The sequence below is a fragment of the Macaca fascicularis genome, chromosome 2, assembly GCF_037993035.2.
Source record: "Macaca fascicularis isolate 582-1 chromosome 2, T2T-MFA8v1.1".
NCBI classification, from domain to species: Eukaryota; Metazoa; Chordata; class Mammalia; order Primates; family Cercopithecidae; genus Macaca; species Macaca fascicularis.
The window spans coordinates 3,255,289-3,278,986 of NC_088376.1; the positions used below are offsets into that span (position 1 = coordinate 3,255,289).

Below are 23,698 nucleotides of genomic sequence, written 5' to 3' on the forward strand. Positions count from 1 at the left end.
GGAGGAAATGATTGTTATTGAAGGTAGTGGCATTGAAGGACTAATGGGGGTGGTGGAGGGGTTGCTCCAAGTCTAGGTTAATGATTGCATAGCTTCGTGTGGGGCAAGTTCCACCTATAGTATCATTGTAAATCATGCCAGGGACAGGTTAAACTAGCTTGTTGGCTTTGCGTATAATGTACGCCACCAGTAGTTCCATTCTTTCTGGTGAATAATGCTTTACGAGTGGCATTGCTCTACTGAGTTCAATTATTGATCCATTCTTTCTGGTGTTCTGTCATTGACAGCATCATAGTGCATCATCGTTGCCATCTAGACTTAATTTCTGCATGTGTTGCATTGTCTCACTGGCATGCTTGTTCCCCGTTGAGCAGATACTCTTTAAATCTCAGCCAAGTACTACCAAGTGTTGGCTCTTTTTCTTCTGTTGCATTATTTCGTGCATGTACTTTGATTTAAGCTGTTACAATATTGTAATTTTGGGGGGCAGCATAGCCTGGTATTAAGAACACAAAGCCTGGAGCTGCTGCTGGGTTTGAGTCTGGCTCTCTCATTTACTAGCAGTATGGCCTTGGACAAGCTCTTCAACCTTTCTGTGCCTCCGTTTCTTCTCTCCAAAATGGGGAAAATAAGAGTGTCTATTTCGTGGGGTTATTATGAAACTAAAGTGAGACAATACATGTAAAGTACTTAGCACAGTTCTTGGCATGTGGTAAATTCTAAGTAAACAATGATGCTGTCTCTTCAACAGATTGTTAGCTCCTTGAAGACAGACTGTCCTTAGAAAGGAAAAAAACTGGCCCGGAGTGGTGGCTCACACCTGTAATCCCAGCACTTTGGGAGGCCGAGGCAGGCGAAGTACTTGAGGTCAGGAGTTCGAGATCAGCCTGGCTAATATGGTGAAATCCTGACTCTACTAAAAATACAAAAATTGGCTGGGTATGGTGCCCCTGGCGTGGTGGCGTGCGTGCGTGCGTGTGTGTGCCACTGCACTCCAGCCTGGGTGACGGAGCAAGACCCCGTTTCCAAAGAAAAAGAAAAAACCCTTATTTGTTTTGTATACTTAGTGTATGCAAAGTAGTCCTATGTTTTACTTATATTATTTCTTACCATTATAGCAATATTGCAAAGTGGATACCCTAATTTGCACATGAAAAAACAAGAATCGGAGAGTATGTTACTCAAAGATAGTCAGCAGATAAGTTGTTTGTATTCCTATCATCTGGCAAAGTGTCTATGACATAGTAATTGCTTAGTAAAAAGTTGTTGAATGAATTAGGGATATTAGTTTGATAGTTTAGATGGACTTGACATTTAATCTTGTTGTAGCTAAAAATCTTAGACTCTTTGTAGGTTTATTCAGTTATTATCTCATTTATCAGCGTTATCAAGTATTTTGACAGCTGGCAAAATCTCAGTCTTCTCTCTTTCTGCCTCCCTCCCTCTTCATTGTCAAGTCCATCCTTCCTCCTGGATAGCCGCAGTGTATATGTTGTTCTGCTGTATGACAATTTCCTTTCCTCTGTAACTCCTGTGATAGTGACCACTGTTCTCCTTCTGATACCTATTTCATGGCTATGTTCTGTGCCTCATCACCTAGGGTTCTAATCTTTGAAATCTGGAATGCTGGTATCCTACTTTCTGACTTGAGTCTCCAGTCCTTCCAGTTCTCAGCCTCATTACTGCTTCTGTTCTTCAGCCCTATCTCTGGTCTGTCACTATCCACTTGTGATATTTCAGATCACTTTTTTTTTTTTAATTTTACTTTAAGTTCTGGGATACATGTGCAGAATGTGCAGGTTTGTAACACAGGTATATATGTGCCATGGTGGTTTGCTGCACCTATCAACCCATCATCTAGGTTTTAAGTCCTGCATGCATTTGTCCTAATGCTCTCCCTCCCCTTGCTGCACCCCCGAAAGACCCCGCTGTGCGATGTTCCCCTCCCTGTGTCCATGTGTTCTCATTGTTCAACTCCTACTTATGAGTGAGAACATGCGGTGTTTGGTTTTCTGTTCCTGTGTTAGTTTGCTGAGAATGATGGTTTCCAGCTTCATCCATGTGTCTGCAAAGGACATGAACTCATTCTTTTTTATGGCTGCTCAGATAGTTTTTAAATACACTTCAATGTATTCCTCTTTTTTTGTAATTAAAGTTGAGATAAAATTAACCTAACATAAAATCCACTGTTTCAAAGTGTGTGATTCATGGTTTTTAGTATAGTCCCAGTGTTGTACAACCATCACCACTATCTAATTCCAAAATATTTTTCACCCCAGAAAGAAACCCTATATCTATTAGCATTCACTCCCAATTCTCCTCTCCCTCTATCTTCTGGCAACAGAATCTACTTTCTGTCCCTGGCATGGTGCCTTTTCTGAATATTTCAAATAAATGGAATAATACAATATTTGGTCTTATGTGACTAGCTCCTTTCTCTTAGCATAACGTTTTTAAGATTCATCCGTGTTATAGCATATATCAGTTCTTTGTTGTTATAGCCGGATAATGCATCATTGCATGGATGTACCTCATTTTGTTTCTCTGTTCATCAGTTGATGGACATTTGAGTTGTTTCTCTTTTTTGGCTGTTGTGAATAATGCTGCTATGATCCCTTTCAGAGTACTCTTAATTTTATTACATCATTATTTCTCTTCAGAGACTTTCATGTCCCTTCCGTAACACCTAGTCTGCAGAATTCTCCACTATTTTAAGTCTAACCATCTATATTATTTGTCCCATATCGGGCCTACAAAACCCTACAGGGGAAGTTACACAACTGTTTGGTGAAACCAACTGATGGTGCTACACATTCCTGGAATTCTTGATATAAAGCAGTTTCCCCCAAACCCAGTCAGGTTCCTTTCTTGTTACTGTTAGTGGCTCTTCAAGACCTCAAGATTTGCCACATTGTTCTTCATTCTTAGCAGATGACCTTGTCTCTTCTTCTGCTTGGTGGGAAATGCCTATTTCTTGGTCCTAATCTAGAAGTTTAACAGGCTCTGTTCTTACCATTTTAGTTTTTCTGCTTCTTTGAATGATAAAAGTAGCCCTTTTTCTATGCATTTGCAAGCTGCCTACCTCCTCAGGACTTCGCTTTAGCATCTCTCTCCTTTCCCTTCTCTGCCACCTCTACCTTAAATTGATAAAGTTTATTTATTTATTTTTTAAATAAGCTTGTTTCTTAGTAAAACAAAACAAAAGCAAGCAACAATAAGAAAACCTCCCCCTCTGACAAGGAAGCACAAATCTCTATTGAATAATTACCATGTGCCAGTAACAGTTTGTGCTAAGAATCTTTTTTTTTTTCTCTTAAAGACAGAGATAGGGTCTTGCCATGTTGACCAGGCTGGTCTCAAATGCCTGGCCTCGAGAGATCCTCCCATCTTGGCCTCCCAAAGTGTTAGGCTTAACAGGCATGAGCCACTGGCCTGTGCTAAGAATCTTTATGTGCATTATCTTACTCTTTTTTTTTTTAGTAACCATATATGGTTTGGTACCATTGTTACGTATGATACAGAAGAAGAAATGGAAGTTTGTTGAGGTTAATGTCATTCAGGCTCACTTAGATGTTTAACAGTAGGTTGAACCTAAGCAGACTTAGCTGAGAACCCTATGTTTTTTACCATATGTTTTACTATTAACCTGTCTCTCTTTGTTTTTATGGAAACTTTTAATTATTTTTTAATTTAATTTGTTGCATAATACGACCTGTGTAGTACACAATTTGAAGGTAAAAAAGTGTGTACCCAGTGAAAATCATTTTCTAATCTCTTTCCTAGAAGAATGCACTGAACTAGTTTCTCTTGTGCCCTTGCACAATTCTCTTTTTTTTTTTTTTGAGATAGCCTTGCTCTGTCACCGAGACTGGAGTACAGTGGCATGATCTCAGCTCACTGCACCTCCTGGGTTCAGGCAATTCTCCTGCCTCAGCCTCCTGCCTAGCTGGGACTACAGGTGCGCACCACCATGCCTGGCTAATTTTTGTATTTTTAGTAGAGATGGGGTTTTGCCATGTTGGCCAGGCTGGTCTTGAACTCCTGACCTCGAGTGATCTGCCCACCTTGGCCTCCCAGAGTTCTGGGATTACAGGTGTGAACCACTGTGCCTGGCCTTTTCACAAAATTTTCTACGCATATAAAAGTATTTGTACTCTTCAGTACAAATGACTGTCCCCATTTCAACAAAAATTTTAGCACTGTTCTACATTTTGATTTTTCTCTTAATGTATCATGGATGTTATTTGTTATTATAGAGCTGTCTCATTTAAAAAAAAAATGGTTGAATTGTATTACCTTGAATGGATATATCGTAATTTATTTAGCTGTCCACTGACGGACACTTAGCTTGCTACCAATATTTTACTGTGACTGCAGTGAATAACTTTACATGGGTCATATGGCTATCTGTAAAATATAGTTGTATAATACATTTTAAAAAGTGAAATTGCGAAGTTAGAAGGTATGTGTGTTTTAAATTTTGATAGCTCTTGCTAAACTGCCTTCTGTAGATATTGTACCAATTTACACTCCTACCAACAAGGGTGCGTGAGAGTGACTATTTCCCCATACCTACCCTCTTTAAAACAGCATGCTATCAAACTTTTTGATCTTTGCCGTTAGTTAAAAAAAAAAAAAAAAGTAATTTCTCTTTCTTTTATTATGAGTGAGAATGAATATCTTTTCATGCGTTTAAGACACATGTGTTTCTTTTTTTGGGGGGGATAATTATCTCTGCATGTATGTTACCCATTTTTTCTAGTGAATAGTTGGATTTTCAAAATAATTTATATACCCTTTCTTATGGTAGGGAAATTTGTCCTTTGTGATTTATCTTAATATTGTTTTCCTATGTTATTTTTTTTGACTGTGTTTGTTTTTTCCTTATAGTAATGTCTTATATAATTGGATCGATCAGTTTGTTTTTTTTTTCCATAGTATTTGAGCTTTGCATCCTTCTCAGACTTCCCACTTTGAGATTATTGAAAAAAAAAGAAAAAGCTTCTGTTTTCTCTTTGATTTCTGATTTTGTTTTTATGTTTAAATCTTTATCTGTAATTAACTTGGGGGTCTGTAATACAATTTAATTTCTTTTTTTATTGCCTTCAGTTGACTATCCAGTGTCCCTAATATCATTTATCAGATAACTTTTCCCCCACTGGCTGGAATATTACTTTAATCAAATATGGCATATTTGTATCTGTTTTTTTTGACTGTGTATTCTCTTACATTATCAGTTTGTCTATTTGCATTTACTACCAGACTTTTATTTACTTTCCTTTTATAATATATTTTAATATCATATTGTACTAATGTTCCTACCTTATTACTCTTCTTCAAATATTTTTTTTTTGCTCTTCTTGCATAGCGGTTACTCCATATGAACTTTAGAATCAGTTTTTCTGGCAAGACATTTTATTTTATATTGTAAATAGCAAACGATTTAAAAGACATCTGTGCCAGCATTTCTCACAGTGGGTTTTGTGGAACATTGATCATATAATAATGCTTCCTCTCACATGAATTCTTTTTGGGAAATGCTACATATTTTATACCTCCCCTCTTGGATACACACTGATAAATCAAAAGCCCGTAAGAGTATAGCAATATCTTCTGTTGCCTTTTCTAGGAATCTTGCCCTGGTCCCCACAGCCCTGGTTAGATGTTCTTCCTTTTTTCTTTCATGCATAGTTTTGTCATAGTAGTTGTGTTTGTGCTCTATAGAATTTATCTACTTGTTAGAATTATAGAATTAGAGTTTTTGAGAGCAGAGATTATGCTTTCAATTTCTGTTCCCCTAGGTCTTAGGGCAGCAGTTTTGATTTATACTCTTGAGATCCTTCAGGGGTTTTCTAAAGTTTTTCTTGGCTCTTTTTCCTCTTCTTGGTGACCCCCCTCTCCATCCCCTCAGTACTTTTCTCTCCTTTCTCTACAACAGTTTCACTTTCATCTGTTTTTTAATATTTGACATTTACCCAAGATTTTGGTAAAAAAAAAAAAAAAAGTTCTGTGCCTGAAAGAAAGAAGAGAAAGAAGGAAAGAAGGAATGGAAGAATAGGGAGATGGAGGGATAAAGGGAATGAAAAGAAGGAGGGGAGAGAGAAAGAGAAAGATGAAAGAAAGAGAAGAGCCCAGTACGAAGGCGTAGACGATGCCTGGAACAATGGGTATTAGAGAAATTTTTTTTTTTGAGTACATGGTTGATCAATCACTTTACACATCTGCTTTGATAGACTAACGTTGAAATGATCAGTAAGCTATCATACTAGTTTACTTACCTTTCCTCCAACGTACTTTTGTTATTGTTATCACACAACCTCTGGATCCTAAAAGGTCAACTTCTTTGGTACAACTCTGCTATGGATTTACTTTATAAGCCAAAGGAAAAAAGAATACTTTTCAATTAGTCTGTTTTGAGTTTATTGATGAAACAAATTGAACTTAACTAGGTCACCTCATATAGTTACTGCCTGCACTTGTTCAGCTAAGTAATTTGTAAAATTATCTTCAACCTGATGAATATTTTTTTCTTTTTCAGCTTGTGAAGCTTTGTATTGCAATGATTGACACTGGAAAAGCCTTTTGTGTTGCAAATAAACAGTTCATGAATGGGATTCGAGACCTGGCTCAGTATTCTAGTAACGATGCTGTAGTGGAGGTTAGTATTACTGAAATTACAGTTAAAAATGAAAAAAAAAAAGCAATAAGACATTAAGGAATTGTGCATTCGTCTACCTTATTTAGTTATGGTGATACTTAGAAGTAGAAAAGCGATCACCCCTTGGTGCTGTCTTGTATAATTCTGTTTTCTACGATAGAAGTTGATGGTTTATTTGCATTGCGCATTATCTAGCATGGCTCTTCTCACCTAGTTTCTTATTATTTTGTTTAGTTTACTAAGTTTACTTGCTGCTAGGTGAGCTGAAGCACCTGTCAGAGGGCCTGAGCAGGAAGATCAAGATCATGCCTCCTAGTAGCTGCTTATAGGGGCACGCAGAGGGCCTTAACCTGAGTGTAGTGTCTAACTCTACGTATGGCGGCTGTATAGGTACTGGTTAGCCAGCTTATGCCGGGTTACCTTAGATCCCTTGGTATGCTGTGTGGTGTTTTATTTCTTTCATGAGAAATAATAACTGGTGAAGAAATGATTGTAGTTTGATGATTATTTGATCCTAGATGCCTACATGGGTCATCTTGATACACTCAAAACAGTTTTACCTTAGGTTTATATTTGCCATTTCTATTGGTAGCATAATACTATTGAAGGGGCAGTACTAATTCTTTCACATTTTTAGGGTTTTATTTGTTACCACATGTAGACTTGACCTCTGCAGAGTGTACCTGTGAGGTAGTGAGATTGTCCCTGGAAATAAATGTTACTGTTTACAGTGTAACTTGATCTGTCAGAAATGCTGAGGTCACATTTTTGTGACCTATTTAAATGGCTCTTAAATGATTTGGTTTTCTTTTGATTTCTTTCTCATAGACAAGTTTGACCAAGTTTTCCGACAGTCTTCAAGAAATGATAAATTTTCACACAGTAAGTGTCAGTAAGTAGGTGTTAACTATGACCGTATTAACATTTTAGTATTAATTTCTTGAGTCGCAATATTTTATGAAATGACTAAAAGTGAATTACATGGCTTTGATTCATCATCAGCTTTTTAGTTGGGTGAATCTAAAACGTACACTGTGTGTGTGTTTGTGTGTGAGTGTGTGTGCGTGTGAAAGAAGAGAATAAGAGTATTATTTTCCATTCTAATATAGTGAACTTAATATCATTGAAGGACATACCCCCAAAAGTTAATTTTTTTTCTGTTTAAGTTGTGGTTTTAAAAATTTTTAAGCATGTATTTAAGAATAAAGAAGCAAAAGTCATTTTAAATGTAGCTATTTCTTTTTAGATACTTACCAATATATCCCCTTTATCTAAACAATGACCAATATTAAAGAGTGCTATATTCTTTGAGCTATTTATATGTGCATTTAAGATTTGTGGACATTTATCCTTCAAGAATGAGGGATATATATTACTTTGGGAATGTACAAAATTCCTTTACAAAGTTTATGAAAGTTTACTGCAAAAATCACAGCTTATAAGCTGTATGTTTCTTACATTTTTGAAAAAGCTTAATTGATATGGCTGTTGTATAATTATTTAATCAGTGCTTTAAAATTTATTAGCCGCTGTCTGTACTAAGAATATCAATACTTATAATCTTCATAAAATCTGCTTGTTTTTGGTTCTTAATTTGATTTTCTTAATTTTTTTGTTGGTTAGCATATTTAGGATGAAGTAATATGACAACGTTTATTTTAATTGCAGTTCAAATTTTAGCTATACCAATATTGACATGTACAAGTATCTGCTTGAGTGACTGTTTTCAGTTCTTTTGGGCATGTACCTAGGTGTAGAATTACTGGGTCATGTGGTAATTCTATGTTTAACTTTTTGAGAAACTGCCAAACTGTTTTCTACAGAGACGGTACCATTTTACATTTCCACCAGTAGTGTTTGAGTGTTCCAAGTTCTCCGCATTGTTATCATCACTTGTTATTTTCAATTTTTTTAAAAAAAAAATATAACCATCCTAGTAGGTGTGAAGTGGTATCTCATTGTAGTTTTGATTTGCATTTCTCTAATGACTCATGCAGTTGAGTATCTTTTATGTGCTTACTGGTTTCTTGTGTATCTTCTATCATTGTTAGCATTGTTTATTGAAGTCCTTTATTTATTTAGAAATAGGGTCTCACTCCGTCACCCAGGCTGGAGTACAGTGGCACAGTCATACCTCACTACAGCCTGGAACTCCTAGGCTTAAGTGATCCTCCTGCTGTACCCTCCGAGTTAGCTAGGACTACAGGCGTGTGCCACCATGCCAGGCTAATTTTTTTTTTTTTTTTTTTGGTAGAGATGAGGTCTTGTTCTTTTGCCCAGGCTAGTCCTCAACTCCTGGGCTCAACTCATCCTCCCGCCTCAGCCTCCAAAGCACTGGGATTACAGGTGTGAGCCACTGCACCCAGTCCCTTTGTCAGTTATTTAATTGGGCTTTTTTGTTATTGTTGTTGTTGACTTATACTTGTTTTACATAGTTTGGATATTAAACCCTTACCAGTATATGTTATACAAATATTTTCTCTCATTTTGTAGGTTTTCTTTTTTACTTTCATGAAAATATCCTTTGACACACAAAAGTTTTTAGTTTTGATGAAGTCTGAAGTTCAGTTTCTCTACTCTGTCTTTTATTGTTTGTGTTTTTGGTGTTATGTGTGAGGGAATTCATTGCCAAATTCAAGGTCATAAAAATTTACCCTTACGTTTTCTTCTAAGAGTTTTATGGTTTTAGCTCTAGTATTTGACACCATTTGACCACATAATAGTTTTCTTTTTGCCTTCTGTTGAATTTAGATGGCAGTGTTTGGTATATTTGATTTCTCTTTAAACCAAATGTAATTTAGTAAGAAAGTTTTTTTTTCCTGTTGATATAAGTGATTGACTTTAAATTGACATAATAGACTAAATGTTTTCTCTATAATTTATTATCCTTTGAAATACTCCTCTCCTTAAAGCAGTAAATCTTACGCTGTTTCTTTATATAATAATACCTTGCTCTTTGTTACGGTTTTATATGTGAAAAGTTATGATTAAGATAAACTTTTGGCAAATAATTTTTTTTTTTTTTGAGACAGAGTCTGCCTGTGTCTCCCAGGCGATCTCGGCTCGATGCAGCCTCCGCCTCCCGAGTTTGGGTGATTCTCGTGCTTCAGCCTCCCAAGTTGCTGGGACTATAGGCATGCACCACCGTGCCTGGCTAATTTTTGTACTTTTAGTAGAGACGGGGTTTTGGCATGTTGGCCAGGCTAGTCTCAAACTCCTGGCCTAAAGTGATCCACCCGCCTTGGCCTTCCAAAGTGTTGGGATTACAGGCGTGAGCCACTGCACCTGGCCTTGAAGCAAGGTATATATGTATTGTTTCCTTTGGAGGAATAGAGATTGGTCTTTGTTTTGTTTTGTTTTGTTTTGAGACGGAGTCTCACTCTGTTGACAGGCTGGAGTGCAGCGGCGCAATCTCGGCTCACGGCAACCTCTGCCTCCTGGGTTCAAGGGATTCTTCTGTCTCAGCCTCTGGAGTAGGTGGGACTACAGGCGCCCGCCACCATGCCCAGCTAATTTTTTGTATTTTTAGTAGAGTTAGGGTTTCAACATGTTGGCCAGGATGGTCTCGATCTCTTGACCTTGTGATCCGCCTGCCTTGGCCTCCCAAAGTGCTGGGATTACAGGCGTCAGCCATTGCACCCAGCCGAGATTGGTCTTTTTAATACCAGTGCTCTTTTTTTTTTTTTTTTTTTTTTTTTGAGACGGAGTCTCGCGCTGTGTCACCCAGGCTGGAGTGCAGTGGCGCGATCTCGGCTCACTGCAAGCTCCGCCTCCCAGGTTCATGCCAATTCTCCTGGCTCAGCCTCCGAGTAGCTGGGACTACAGGCGCCCGCCACCACGCCCGGCTAGTTTTTTGTATTTTTAGTAGAGACGGGGTTTCACCATGTTAGCCAGGATGGTCTCGATCTCCTGACCTCGTGATCCACCCGCCTCGGCCTCCCAAAGTGCTGGGATTACAGGCTTGAGCCACCGCGCCCGGCCTTAATACCAGTGCTCTTAATCTTAGTGTGCACCTACACTCCTGAAACCTGTGCAGATTCCACTTTTCTCACTTTTCTTTCTCTCTTCTTGCTTCCTCCCTTCCTCCGCCTCCCTTCCTCCCTTCCTTCCTCCCTCTTTTTTTTTTTTTTGGCTATTCCTTATACTTGAGAAACCTCATACTCTCTGTTGACTATAAAACTCGTTGCTTTAAAAAGATAATTTGTATACTAAGAAAAAATCACTCTTTGTCCGTCTGCCTGGAGGTCTGAAGGCTGCATGTTGGTCAGCTTGTTTGTGTTTACATACATGTTTCTATACAAGAAGAACTTTTTGTCTAACACTATACCCAGAAGTCCACTGTGTATTTTATTCTTTTATTCTTTTTGACAGCATCTCAGAAATTTTCCTTTTAATAGATATAAAAATGAAATTGTGAGTCCTTGGTTTACTTTCTTTTAATTTTCTTCTTTTTATAGTTAATATACCATCTATTCTATCTGGCCTTTTTGTTGTTTTGTAACCAATACTTTAAATTTCTTTCGGTAGGAATGACTTGTGTCACTTGAACTAGAATTCCTATATTTGTGGCAAAAGTTCTTCCCTCATCATAGCCCGGTTATACTTCACTTTAATTAGACTATGGCTAGGGATAACACTTACCTTGTTTACTGTTACACTCCCGGTAGTTACATAATTCTCATTCTAGGGAAGTCATTTAATTTTTCTGAGATTCACATTCCTCCTCTGTAGGCTGGGCGTGGGGGCTCATACCTGTAATCCCAGCACTTTGGGAGGCTGAGGTGGTTTGATTGCTCGAGCCCCATTAGAGACCAGTCTGGGCAACATGGCAAAACTTGGTGTCTACAAGAAATAGAAAAATTAGCTGGGTGTGGTGGCTTACGTCTGTAGTCCCAGCTACTCAGGAGGCTGAGGTGTGAGGATCACTTGAGCCTGGGAAGTTGGGGTCACAGTGAGCTATGATCGCACCACTGTACTGCAGCCTGAAACACAGTGAGACCATGTCTCCAAAAAAAAAAAAAAAAAAAAAAAAAGATTTACATTCTTCTTCTATAAAATGAAGGGGATTTACTAGATGACTTTTCATTATTAAAAATTTATTATAAGATTTAAATTTGTTCTCAGAGCCATTTGTTAGAATGCAGGAAAAGCCTAGTTATATAAAATGCTTTTTTTTTTTTTTTTTTTTTTTAAAGCATTCTCTGGAATTCTAATTGCATAGCATCCCAGTATAAAGGATGATTAAGGAAAACTGCTTTCTGAAACATAATAAATAGTGTAACCTGCATTAGATTCTCTAGCAGAGCTCATAACAATTGGGCTTTGATATATCAGTTTGTGTAAGGATAAAAGTCTGGATATTTCAGAGGTGTCATTTACGAACTTTGTGGGCTTAAATAAACGTTTGAAAGTAATAAAACCATTTGTGTTATTAGCCAAATAAAGATTAAACATATGTTGGAGTTAGATTGTCCGGTCATTTAATACAATAAATCATTTAGATTATCATGTAATTTATTTATTTATCTGTAAAAATGGATAGAACTCTTCTTATTCCTTTTAGAATGAGAATATCCTAGGTTTCTCTTTAACTCATATGTTTTTGTTGTTGTTGTTTTTGTGAAATGGAGTCTCGCTGTCTCTCCCAGGCTGGAGTGCAGTGGCACGATCTTGGCTCACTGCAACCTCCATCTTCCAGGTTCAAGTGATTCTCTTTCCTCAGGAGTATTATGTTTAAAATTCTTTTGTTTTATCGCAATATATACGTTTCTTTTTTGAGACGGAGTCTTGCTCTGTTGCCCAGAGTGGAGTACATGATCTTGGCTCACTGCAACCTCCGCCTCCCAGGTTCAAGCGATTCTTACACATCAGCCTCCCAAGTAGCTGGGATTACAGGTGCCCACCACCACACCCAGCTAGCGTTTATATTTTCAGTAGAGATGGGGTTTCACCATGTTGGCCAGGCTGGTCTCGAACTTCTGACCTCAAGTGATCGGCCCACCTTGGCCTCCCGAAGTGCTAGGATTACAGGTGTGAGCCACTGCGCTTGGCCTTAACGCATATGTTTTTATAAGACGTGAACACACATGACTTTTTCAGAGCAGGTCATGTATGCTACTTTTTACTAGATATTAGAATTTGTTTGAAGAGTGGCTTATTTTCCAAGAATTTAAGAGATTTTGGTGATTCCATTGATGACATTTTTGGATTCTAACTTGCTGTTGGTATAAGGAACTTGGAATATTTATTTGATTATTATCTTTGCTGAATGCAGCTTTAAAGTTGATTTAGTACATAAATTCTATGAACATGTATGATTCTTTTTGCTATCTGTCTGTCAGTCATTTTTGAGACGGGGTCTTGCTTTTTTGCCCAGGCAGTTAGTGTGATCATAACTCACTGCAGCCTCGAATTCCTGGGCTTAAGTGATTCTCCTGCCTCAGCCTTCTCAGTAGCTGGGACCACAGGCATTCACCACCATGCTCAGCTAATTTTTTAATTTTTTTGTAGAGATGGGGTCTTGCTATATTGTCCAGGCTGGTCTCAAACTCCTGGGCTGAAGTGATCGTCCTGCCTCGGCTTCCCAAAGTGCTGGAATTACAGGTGTGAGTCATTGTGCCTGGCCAGTATTTTTTTTTTGTACATTTGATTTTTCAATTTAGAGCTGTACACTTACTCAACAAATGGTTTTAGACAGTGAGAACAGGGTAGTTTCAGTGTTTCCCAACTCCTGTCATCTCATGGCACAGATTGAAAATGTTAGTTATGTTTGTATGGAACACTGGAGAAAACTTCATGGGGAGATAAGGGCACCTATCAGGGTGAAAAAATTTTAAGTTTCTTTTTAATGAAGTTATATTTTTAGAAAACACGGTGTTAGGGAAGATATTGTGTACTGAATGTGTATAACACTTCCAGATGTTTTATTTTTATTTATTTATTTTTTATTTTTTGAGACAGAGTCTTACTCTGTCACCCAGGCTGGAATGCTGTGGTGCAATCTTAGCTCTCTGCAACCTCTGCCTCCCGGGTTGAAGCGATTCTCCTGCATCACCTTTCCAAGTAGCTAGGATTACAGGTGCCTGCTTCCAGGCCCAGCTAATTGTTGTAGTTTTAGTAGAGAAGGGGTTTTACCATGTTGGCCAAGCTGGTCTCTAACTCCTGACCTCAAGGTGATCTGCCCACCTCGGCCTCCCAGAGTGCTGGGATTACACGAGTGAGCCACCATGCCTGGTCCAGATGTTTTAAAAAAATAGGATTGAGGCCGGGCGTGGTGGCTCACGCTTGTAATTCCAGCACTTTGGGAGGCCGAGGCGGGCGGATCACGAGGTCAGGAGATCGAGACCATCCTGGCTAACACGGTGAAACCCCATCTCTACTAAAAATACAAAAATTAACCGGGCGCGGTGGCGGGCGCCTGTAGTCCCAGGTACTCGGAGGCTGAGGCAGGAGAATGGAGTGAACCCGGGAGGCGGAGCTTGCAGTGAGCTGAGATCCGGCCACTGCACTCCAGCCTGGGCGACAGAGCGAGACTCCGTCTCAAGAAAGAAAGAAAAAAAAAAAAAAAAGGATTGAGCTTGCTTCAATAAACATAACTTTTTAATAAAGGTCTTTTACGGGAGGCTGAGACGGGAGAATGACCTGAGCCCGGGAGGCGGAGCTTGCAGTGAGCTGAGATGGCGCCACTGCACTCCAGCCTGGGCGACAGAGCGAGACTCCGTCTCAAAAAAAAAAAAAGGAGGTTTTCTGCATGAAATACTTTCAAGCAATTCCTGGTCAAGATTTAAAATTGATGATCCTGTCAAATTATTGGTCATTGTTAATGATGAGAAACTGCCTATATAGGCATATTAGCAAAAGGCAGAGGAATATTTGTTGCCCTTTTCCTCTGACTCTCAGGAGCTCCTCTCTCACATGTAATTAGAACTTAAATAATTGTATCTTCTTTAGAACTTAAATAATTGTATCTTCTTAAGTTGTATTTCAAAGAGGCAATCATTCATAAAATGGAAGTGCTCTTCTTTTTCTCTGATTGACACAAGTAATGCTTATATTTTCTGGGACAAATTGGATTTTTTGTTTTTTAGGTGGAGTCTTGCTCAGCCCCCAGGCTGGAGTGCAGTGGCGTGATCTCGGCTCACTGCAACCTCCGCCTCCCGGGTTCAAGTGAATCTTGTGCCTCAGCCTCCCTAGTAGGTGAGACTACAGGCGCTTGCCACCATGCCTGGCTAATTTTATTTTTTATTTTTTATTTTTAGTAGAGATGGGGTGTCAACAAGTTGGCCAGGCTGGTCTCAAACTCCTAACCTCAAGTGATCCACCCATCACTACCTCCCAGAGTGCTGGGATTACAGTGTGACCTGGATGGATTTTGAATAAAATAATGAAGCCTTTCTGCAGGTTTACACAGAAGTTGCTCTACCTCTTCCCCCTTCTACCTACTTTTAATGATTCTCTTTTTGAATTCAGACGATAGCACTGACTCAGTGACTCATTTTCAGCTTCATGTTTCCACAGTCTGAATCCATAAAGTTTGTCAGTATATGTTTTTTTGTTTTGTTTTGTTTTGCTTTGTTGGTTTTTTTTTTTTTTTTTTTTTAAAGACAGAGTCTTGCTCTGTCGTCCTGGAGTGCAATGGCATGACTCTGCTCACTGCAACCTCCGCTTCTTGGGCTCAAGCAATTCTTCTGCCTCAGCCTCCTGAGTAGCTGGGATTATAGGTGCCTGCCACCACACCTGGCTAATTTTTGTACTTTTACTAGAGATGGACTTTCACCATGTTGACCAGGCTGGTTCCAACTCCTGACCTCAAATGATCCACCCGCCTTGGCCTCCCAAAGTGTTGAGATTATAGGTGTGAGCCACCGCCCCTGGCAGTGTATGTGAATTGTCAAAAATTTTAAGGACTGCTTCATATAAGTTAATCGGATAGCAGGGTGCCAGTTAGTAAAGCCATGTTTTACAGTCAATAACTAGTGTTAAACAAATCTGCAAGTTGAGAATTATTCCTCCCAAGCTGTTTGAATTCTACTTTTAATTCATAAAATTTAGCAGAATTTGTTCTCTGGAAGTCAGTGCACTTTTGTATGAAATAGAAGATAATGATATTCTCATAGTATTTCTTTGATGATACTAAATGTTTAGTCTTAGATTTATTATTTTGATAACATTTAGTTTGGGATTAATATGTATCATATCTATATGCATGATTTTATATATGAAAGATCCTCTGTGAAATGTTTTACTAGACCATCAGAGTTTTCCAAATGAATTTATTTTTATTTTTAAATGAACTTCTGGGCTCAAGCAATCTTCGCATCACCAAGTGCTGGGATTACAGATGTGAGCCACTGCGCCTGGTTCCAAATAAATTCTTTTTTTTTTTTTTTTTTGAGACGGAGTCTCGCTGTGTCGCCCAGGCTGGGGTGCAGTGGCGCGATCTCGGCTCACTGCAAGCTCCGCCTCCTGGGTTCACGCCATTCTCCTGCCTCAGCCTCTGAGTAGCTGGGACTACAGGCGCCCGCCACCACGCCCGGCTAGTTTTTTGTATTTTTAGTAGAGACGGGGTTTCACCATGTTAGCCAGGGATGGTCTCGATCTCCTGACCTCGTGATCCACCCGCCTCGGCCTCCCAAAGTGCTGGGATTACAGGCTTGAGCCACTGCACCCGGCCCCAAATAAATTCTTAATGTAAATTTACATCTTGCGGTCATTGTTAGCTACACTATCAGTATGCAAAATTCAGTGTTTCCATAATATCTTTTTTGTTTCAAAGTTTTTCTTCAGCATTTTTACTTTTATCATTAGGCCTTTTTTTTTTTTTTTTTTTTTTGAGCCGGAGTCTCTCTCTCTCTCGCCCAGGCTGGAGTGTGGTGGTCCCATCTCGGCTCACTGCAAGCTCCGCCTCCTGGGTACATGCCATTTATCATTAGGCATTTCTTTAGGTAGTTTGCAAACAGTCAGTGCTCTTCCAAGATACCGTGTTCAGAATTTATTTATTTTGATTTGAGATAGAATTTTGCTCTGTCACTAAGGCTGGAGTGCAGTAGTATGATCATAGCTCACTGCAGCCTCAATCTCCTGGGCTCGGGTGATCCTTCTGCCTCAGCCTTCCAAGTAGTGGGACTGCAGGTGTACCACCATTCCTGGATAATTTTTTTTTTGTAGAGAGGGGTGTCTTGTTGTGTTGCCCAGGCTGGTCTTGAACTCCTGAACTCAATTGATGTTCTTGCCTCAGCCTCCCAGAGTACTGGGATTACAAGATGTGAGCTATTGTGTCTGGCTTTTTTTTTTTTTTTTTTTTTTTAGAGACAGGGTCTCACTATGTTGCCCAGGTCACTGTTGAGCTCTTGTGCTAAAGCGATCCTCTCTGGGACTCCCAAGTGCTGAGATCAGAGGCATGAATTGCTATGTCCAACCTCAGATATTTTTTTCTGCTATTGAGCACAGTTACTAATGTGCAGAAGCATCACTCAGCAATGAAAACTTTTTGATAGAGTGTTTAGGATTAGCCATTATGCATGTGTTTATCTGGCATGCCATAAAATGTTATTCTCTTGACGAAATGTGGCACCTTTTCTGTTTCTTGTGCTGCTTTGTAAATTAACAAAGTTCTTGGCATTTTTTTCTGTAAGCTGGTACATTGCGCAATTCAGCAATTGTATGCAGCATTCTGGCTGTAGCTCTTCATTGAGTAACCTTGTAGTTAGCTTCTTGATCTGATATTATTGTAACTAATCTTGGAAAATAACTTTCTGTCTCATTTTGTGTTTGCAGAGGTTTAGCATACAAATCTTTCTGTATGAATGTACTTCTGCATTCTTAAAATGTTTCAATGTAAGTTTTTTTGAAAGATTATAAAATTAAGAATTTTGGGCTGGGCGTAGTGGCTCATGCCTGTAATCTCAGCACTTTGGAAGGCCACGGCAGGTGGATCACTTGGGGCCAGGAGTTTGAGACCAGCCTGGCCATGGCAAAACCCCATCTCTACTAAAAATATAAAAATTAGCTGGGCTTGGTGGTGTGTGCCTGTATTACCTATATAACCAGCTACTTGGGAGGCTGAGACATGAAAATTGCTTGAACCTGGGAGGTGGAGGTTGCAGGGAGCCGAGATCGCACCACTGCACTCCAGCTTGAGCGACAGAGGAATACTGTCTCAAAAAAAAAAAAAAAAAAAAAATTTGGGAGCATTCCCCTTGAAAACCAGCATAAGGCAAGGATGCCCTCTCTCACCACTCCTATTCAACATAGTATTGGAAGTCCTGGCCAGAGCAATCCGGCAAGAGAAAGAAATAAAGGGCATCCAAATAGGAAGAGAGAGAGTAAAACCATCCCTGTTTGCAGACAACATGATGCTATATCTAGAAAACCCTATAATCTCAGCCCCAAAACACCTTCGGCTGATAAACAATTTCAGCAAAGTTTCAGGATACATAATCAACATGCAAAAATCAGTAGCATTTCTGTACACCAACAACATGCAACCCGAGAGCCAATTCAGGAACACAGTCCTGATCACAGTTGCCACAAAAGGAATAAAATACCTAGGAATACAGCTAACCAAGGAGGTGAAAGATCTCTATAATGAGGATTACAAAACATTGCTCAAAGAAATCAGAGATGGCACAAACAAATGAAAAAACATTAAATGCTCATGGACAGATAGAATCAATACTGTTAAAATGGCCATACAGCCCAAAGGAATTTCCAGATTCAGTGCTATTCCCATCAAACTACCAATGATAGTCTTCACAGAACTAGAAAAAAACACTTTAAAAACATTCATATGGAACCAAAAAAGAGTTTGAATAGCCAAAGTAATCCTAAACAAAAAGAATAAATAGAGCTGGAGGCATCACATTCCAGACTTCAAACTATTTTTTTATTTTTTATTTTTTGAGACAGAGTTTCACTCTAGCTGCCCAGACTGGAGTGCAATGGCACAATCTCAGCTCACTGCAACCTCGGCCTCCCGGGTTCAAGCAATTCTCCTGCCTCAGCCTCCCAGGTAGCTGGGATTACAGGTGCACACCACCACTGGGTCTGGCTAATTTTTTGTATGTTTAGTAGAGACAGAGTTTCACCATGTTGCCCAGGCTGGTCTCGAACTCCTGACCTCAAGTGATTCTCCCGCCTTGGCCTCCCAAAGTGTTGGGATTACAGGCGTGAGTCACCACACCTGGCCTAGACTTCAAACTATGCTACAGGGCCACAGTAACCAAAACAGCATGGTACTGGAACAGAAACAGACACATAGACCAGTGGAACAGAGAAAAGAGTCCAGAAATAAGGCCGCATACCTACAACCATCTGATCTTCAACACAGCTGACAGAAACAAGTCATGAGGGAAAGGACTTCCCTATTCAGTAAACGTTGCTGAGATAAGTGGCTAGCCATGTACAGAAGATTGAAACCCCTTCCTTACACTGTATACAAAAATCAACTCAAGATGGATTAAAGACTCGAGTGGTAAAAACCCAAAACTATAAAAACCCTGGAAGAAAATCTAGGAAATACCATTCACGACATAGGCCCTGGCAAAGATTTCATGACAAAGATGCCAAAAGCAGTTGCAACAAAAACAAAAATTGACAATTGTGACCTAATTAAAGAGCTTGTGCACAGCAAAAGAAACTGTCAACAGAGTAAACAGACAGCCTACAGTGGGAGAAAATATTTGCAAACTACTCATCCGACAATGCTCTGATATCCAGAATCTGTAAGGAACTTAAACAAATGAACAAGCAAAAAACAAACAACCCAATTAAAAAGTGGGCAAAGAACATGAACATTTTTCAAAAGAAGGCATATACAGCCAAGAAGCATATGAAAAAATGTTGAGTATCACTAATAATTAGAGAAATGCAACTCAAAACCACAATGAGATTCCATCTCACACCAGTCAGAATAGGTATTAATAAAAAGTAAAAAAATAACAGATGCTGCCAAGTTTGTGGAGAAAAGGGAATGCTTGCTTATACACTGCTGGTGGAAGTGTAAATTGGTTCAACCATTGTGGAAAGCAAAAAGGCGATTTCTCCTTTATTTTTCCCATTTACGGGGACTGTATCTGCCATGACACACACTGAAGAGTGGTCCTTTTAATGTTAGTGAATGTGACTTAGTGGTTTAGCTGCCTTTGATGAATTCTTCTCAGTAAAGTAGTGGTGGATGAACCAGGCTGCAACACAGGCTAATTAAAACCAGATTGTTTGTGAGTAAGAAGCAGGCTTTAGTAATTTTTAAAGCTCCCCAGGTCATTCCAGTCTGCAGCCCAGTTTAAGAAACAGTGGATTGTTTCCTGTAAACAAACTACCTGGAGATCTTGGTAAATGGAGATTCAGATTCTCCATTTCTAACAAGAATGGGGTGGTTCTAGAGATTCTGTAGTTCTGACCAGCTCCCAGGTGATGTGGATAATGTTCGGTCACACCTGGCAAGCTTTTAAAATACTGATTCTGGAGTCTCACCAGTGTCTCTAATTATTGCAACATCTGTGTATTTAAAAGTTGCCTAAGTTATTTCAATGTGCAACCAATTTGAGAACCGCTGGGTAGAGCAGTTTGGTACCAATGTTTGTATAACAGAATCATCTAGCAAACTCCCTAAAAATACAGAAGCAGCCTGTGTTTCTTCAACACGGTTGCGTCTTTGTATTTTCTTTTAGCTTTCCATGTGATTGTGATACAAACCTAAGCCAGAGGAGAACCCCTGCCTTAGAGGAAGGAAGAAATGGTTTGGAGAAACAGATTAGTACAGGTAGAGGGGCCAGATGTGGTAGCTCACACCTGTAATCCCAGCACTTTGGGAGGCCGAGGGGTTGGGTAGATCACTTGAGGTCAGGAGTTCGAGACCAGTCTGGCCAACATGGTGAAACCCCATCTCTACTAAAAATACAAAAGTTAGCTCGGTATGGTGGCGTGTACCTGTAATCCCAGCTACTCAGGAGGCTGCGGTAGGAGAATTGCTTGAACCCAGGAAGTGGAGGTTGCAGTGAGCTAAGATTGCGCCACTGCACTCCAGCTTAGGTGACAAAGGGAGACACTGTCTCCAAAAAAAAAAAAAAAATTACTATAGGCAGGGAAAGTAGAGAGGACTAAATAATATTCATTAACATATTGGGACCAATCTGATGATGATTGCAAAGAAGAGTTCTCTTCATTGATTTTAGGCCTCTCTATTATAGGCCTAATGAGATTAACCGAAAGATCTAGTGAATCTGTAGTGGCACAAGCCATAGCCTTGCCCTTTGCTGTATATTCTGGAGAGGACAGGAATGATTGTGTCGTGGAGAATCATCAGAAGAGCATGCTGTGGTAGCTGAGTAATACTTAATGTGTGTTTTTAGAGACAGGGTCTCCCTTTGTCACTCAGGCTGGAGTGCAGGGCCATGATCATAGCACTGCAGCCTTGAACTCCTGGGCTCTGGGAATCCTCCCACCTCAGGATGGTAGGTGTATGCCACAATGCCCTGCTAATTTTGTTCTTTAAAACAATATTAAAAACAATTTTTTTATTTAAAATGTTTGTGGGTGCATAGTAGGTGTATATATTTAGGGGACATATGATATGGGATATTTTGATAATGTATAATAATCATATCAGGGTAAATGGGGTATCCAACACCTCAAGCATTTATCCTTTATGTTATAAACAATCCAATTATACACCTTGTTATTTTAAAATGTGCAGTTAAATTATTTTTGACTATAGTCACCTTGTTGTGCTAGCAAATACTAGATTTTGTTCTGACTATATTTTGTATCCATTAACCACCCCCATGTCCCGCCACCCTCCACCTAGCCTTCCCAGCCTCTGGTAACCATCATTCTACTCTCTATGAGTTCAATTGTTTTAATTTTTACCTCCCACAAATAAGTGAGAACATGAGAGGTTTGTCTTTCTGTGCCTGGCTTATTTCACTTAATATAATGACCTCTAGTTCCATCCACGTTGTTGCAAATGACAGGATCTCATTCTTTATGGCTGAATAGTACTGCATTGTGTATATGTACCACATTTTCTGCAACCATTCGTCTGTTGATGTACACTTAAGTTGCTTCCAAATCTTGGCTACTGTGAATATGCTACAGTAAACATGAGAATGCATGTATGTCTTTGATATACAGATTTCTTTTCTTTTGGATATATACCTAAGAGTAGGATTGCTGAATGGTATGGTAGCTCTATTTTTAGTTTTCTCAGGAATCTCCAAACTGTTCTCCATAGTAGTTGTACTAATTTACATTCCCACCAACAGTGTACAAGGGTACCCTTTTCTCCACATCCTCACTAACATTTGTTATTGCTTGTCTTTTGGATAAAAACGTTTATTTATTTGTTTATTTGAGACAGAGTCTTGCTCTGTCACCCAGGCTGGAGCACAGCGGCAGGATGTCAAGTTTACTGCAACCTTCACCTTCCATGTTCAAGTTGTTCTCTTGCCTCAGCCTCCCCAGTGGCTAGGATTACAGGTGCCCACCACCACGCCTGGCTAACCTCAGGAGATCCGCCTGCCTCAGCCTCCCGAAGTGTTGGGATTACAGGCATGAGCCACTGCACCTAGCCTTAGATAAAAGCCATTTTAACTGACATGAAATAATCTCATTGTAGTTTTGATTTGCATTTCGCTGATGATCATTGATGTTGGGCACCTTTTCATATACTTGTTTGCCATTTGTATGTCTTTTTTGAGAAATGTCTGTTCAGATCTGTTGCCCATTTTAAATTAGATTCTTAGATTTTTTCCTAGTTATTTGAGCACTTTATAATATTCTTATTATAAATTCCTTGCTAAAGGGGTAGATTGCAAATATTTTCTCCTGTTTTGTGAATTGTCTCTTCACTTTGTTGACTGTTTCCTTTGCTGTGTAGAAGGTTTTTAACTTGATGTGATTCAATTTGTCCACTTTGCCTTGGTTGCCTGTGCTTTTGTAGGGTATTAAGAAATTTTTACCCAGTCCAATGTCCTGGAGAATTCCCCCTATGTTTTCTTTTAGCAGTTTCATAATTTGAGGTCTTAAAGTCTTTAATCCACTTTGATTTGATATTTATATATGGCAAGAGATAGGGCTCTAGTTTCGTTCTTCTGCATTGGCGTTGTCTGAGCTTTATTCACTGAACAGACTGCCCTTTCCCTGTTGTATGTTCTTGGCACCTTTGTCGAAAATGAGTTCACTTTAGATGTATGGATTTGTTTCTGAGTTCTCTATTCTGTTTCTTTGGTCCATGTGTCTGTTTCTATCCCAGTGCCATGCTGCTTTGGTTACTATTGCTCTGTAGTATAATTTGAGGTAATGTGATTTCTTCAGTTTTGTTCTTTTTGCTTAGGATAGTTTTGGCTCTTCTGTGTGTGTGTGTGTGTGTGTGTGTGTGTGGTTTCATATAAATTTTAGGATTTCTTTTTCTATTTCTGTGAAGAATGTCACTGGTATTTTTTCTTTTTCTTTTCTTTTCTTTTCTTTCTTTCTTTCTTTTTTTTTTTTTTGAGATGGAGTTTCACTCTTGTTGCCCAGGCTGAAGTGCAGTGGCACTTTCTCGGCTCACTGCAACCTCCGCCTCCTGGGTTCAAGCGATTCTCCTGCCTCAGCCTCCAGAGCAGCTGGGACTGTAGGCTTGCGCTACCACGCCCAGCTAATTTTGTATTTTTAGTAGAGACGGAGTTTCTCCACGTTGGTCAGGTGGATCTCGAACTCCCGACCTCAGGTGATCCACCCGCCTCGGCCTCTCAAAGTGCTGGGATTACAGATGTGAGCCACCGTGCTCATCTGTCATTGGTATTTTGATTGGGATTGCATTGAGTCTGTAGATTCCTTTGCGTAGTATGGACATTTTAACAATATTAGTTCTTCCAGTTCATGAACATAGAATGTCTTTCCATTTCTTTGTATCTTCGACTTTTTGCATCAGTGTTTTATAGTTTTAATTGGGGAGATCTTTCACTTCTTTGGTTAATTGCTAAGTATTTAATTTTATTTGTAGCAATTGCAAATGGGATTACTTCCTTGATTTCTTTTTCAGATTCTTCATTGTTGGCC

At 39.3% G+C, this 23,698-nt stretch overlaps 1 protein-coding gene and 1 long non-coding RNA gene across 22 annotated transcripts in view; one reads left to right on the forward strand and one right to left on the reverse strand.

The window, feature by feature from the left end:
• LOC135969585 (uncharacterized) overlaps positions 1-23,698 on the reverse strand; it is a 305,912-nt gene that overhangs the window by 75,292 nt on the left and 206,922 nt on the right. The window lies entirely within an intron of this gene.
• The window catches only part of ACAP2 (ArfGAP with coiled-coil, ankyrin repeat and PH domains 2), a 181,299-nt gene that overhangs the window by 63,364 nt on the left and 94,237 nt on the right, over positions 1-23,698 (forward strand). For all 21 annotated transcript variants that reach the window (XR_010584841.2, XR_012430551.1, XR_012430552.1 and 18 more), the window contains 2 exons: positions 6,539-6,658; positions 7,487-7,540. Coding sequence is in view for 13 of the 21 variants with exons in the window: in XM_065539686.1 (XP_065395758.1) it covers positions 6,539-6,658; positions 7,487-7,540 (174 nt within the window). In the remaining 8 variants the exon portion in view is untranslated. The remainder of the gene's footprint in view (positions 1-6,538; positions 6,659-7,486; positions 7,541-23,698) is intronic.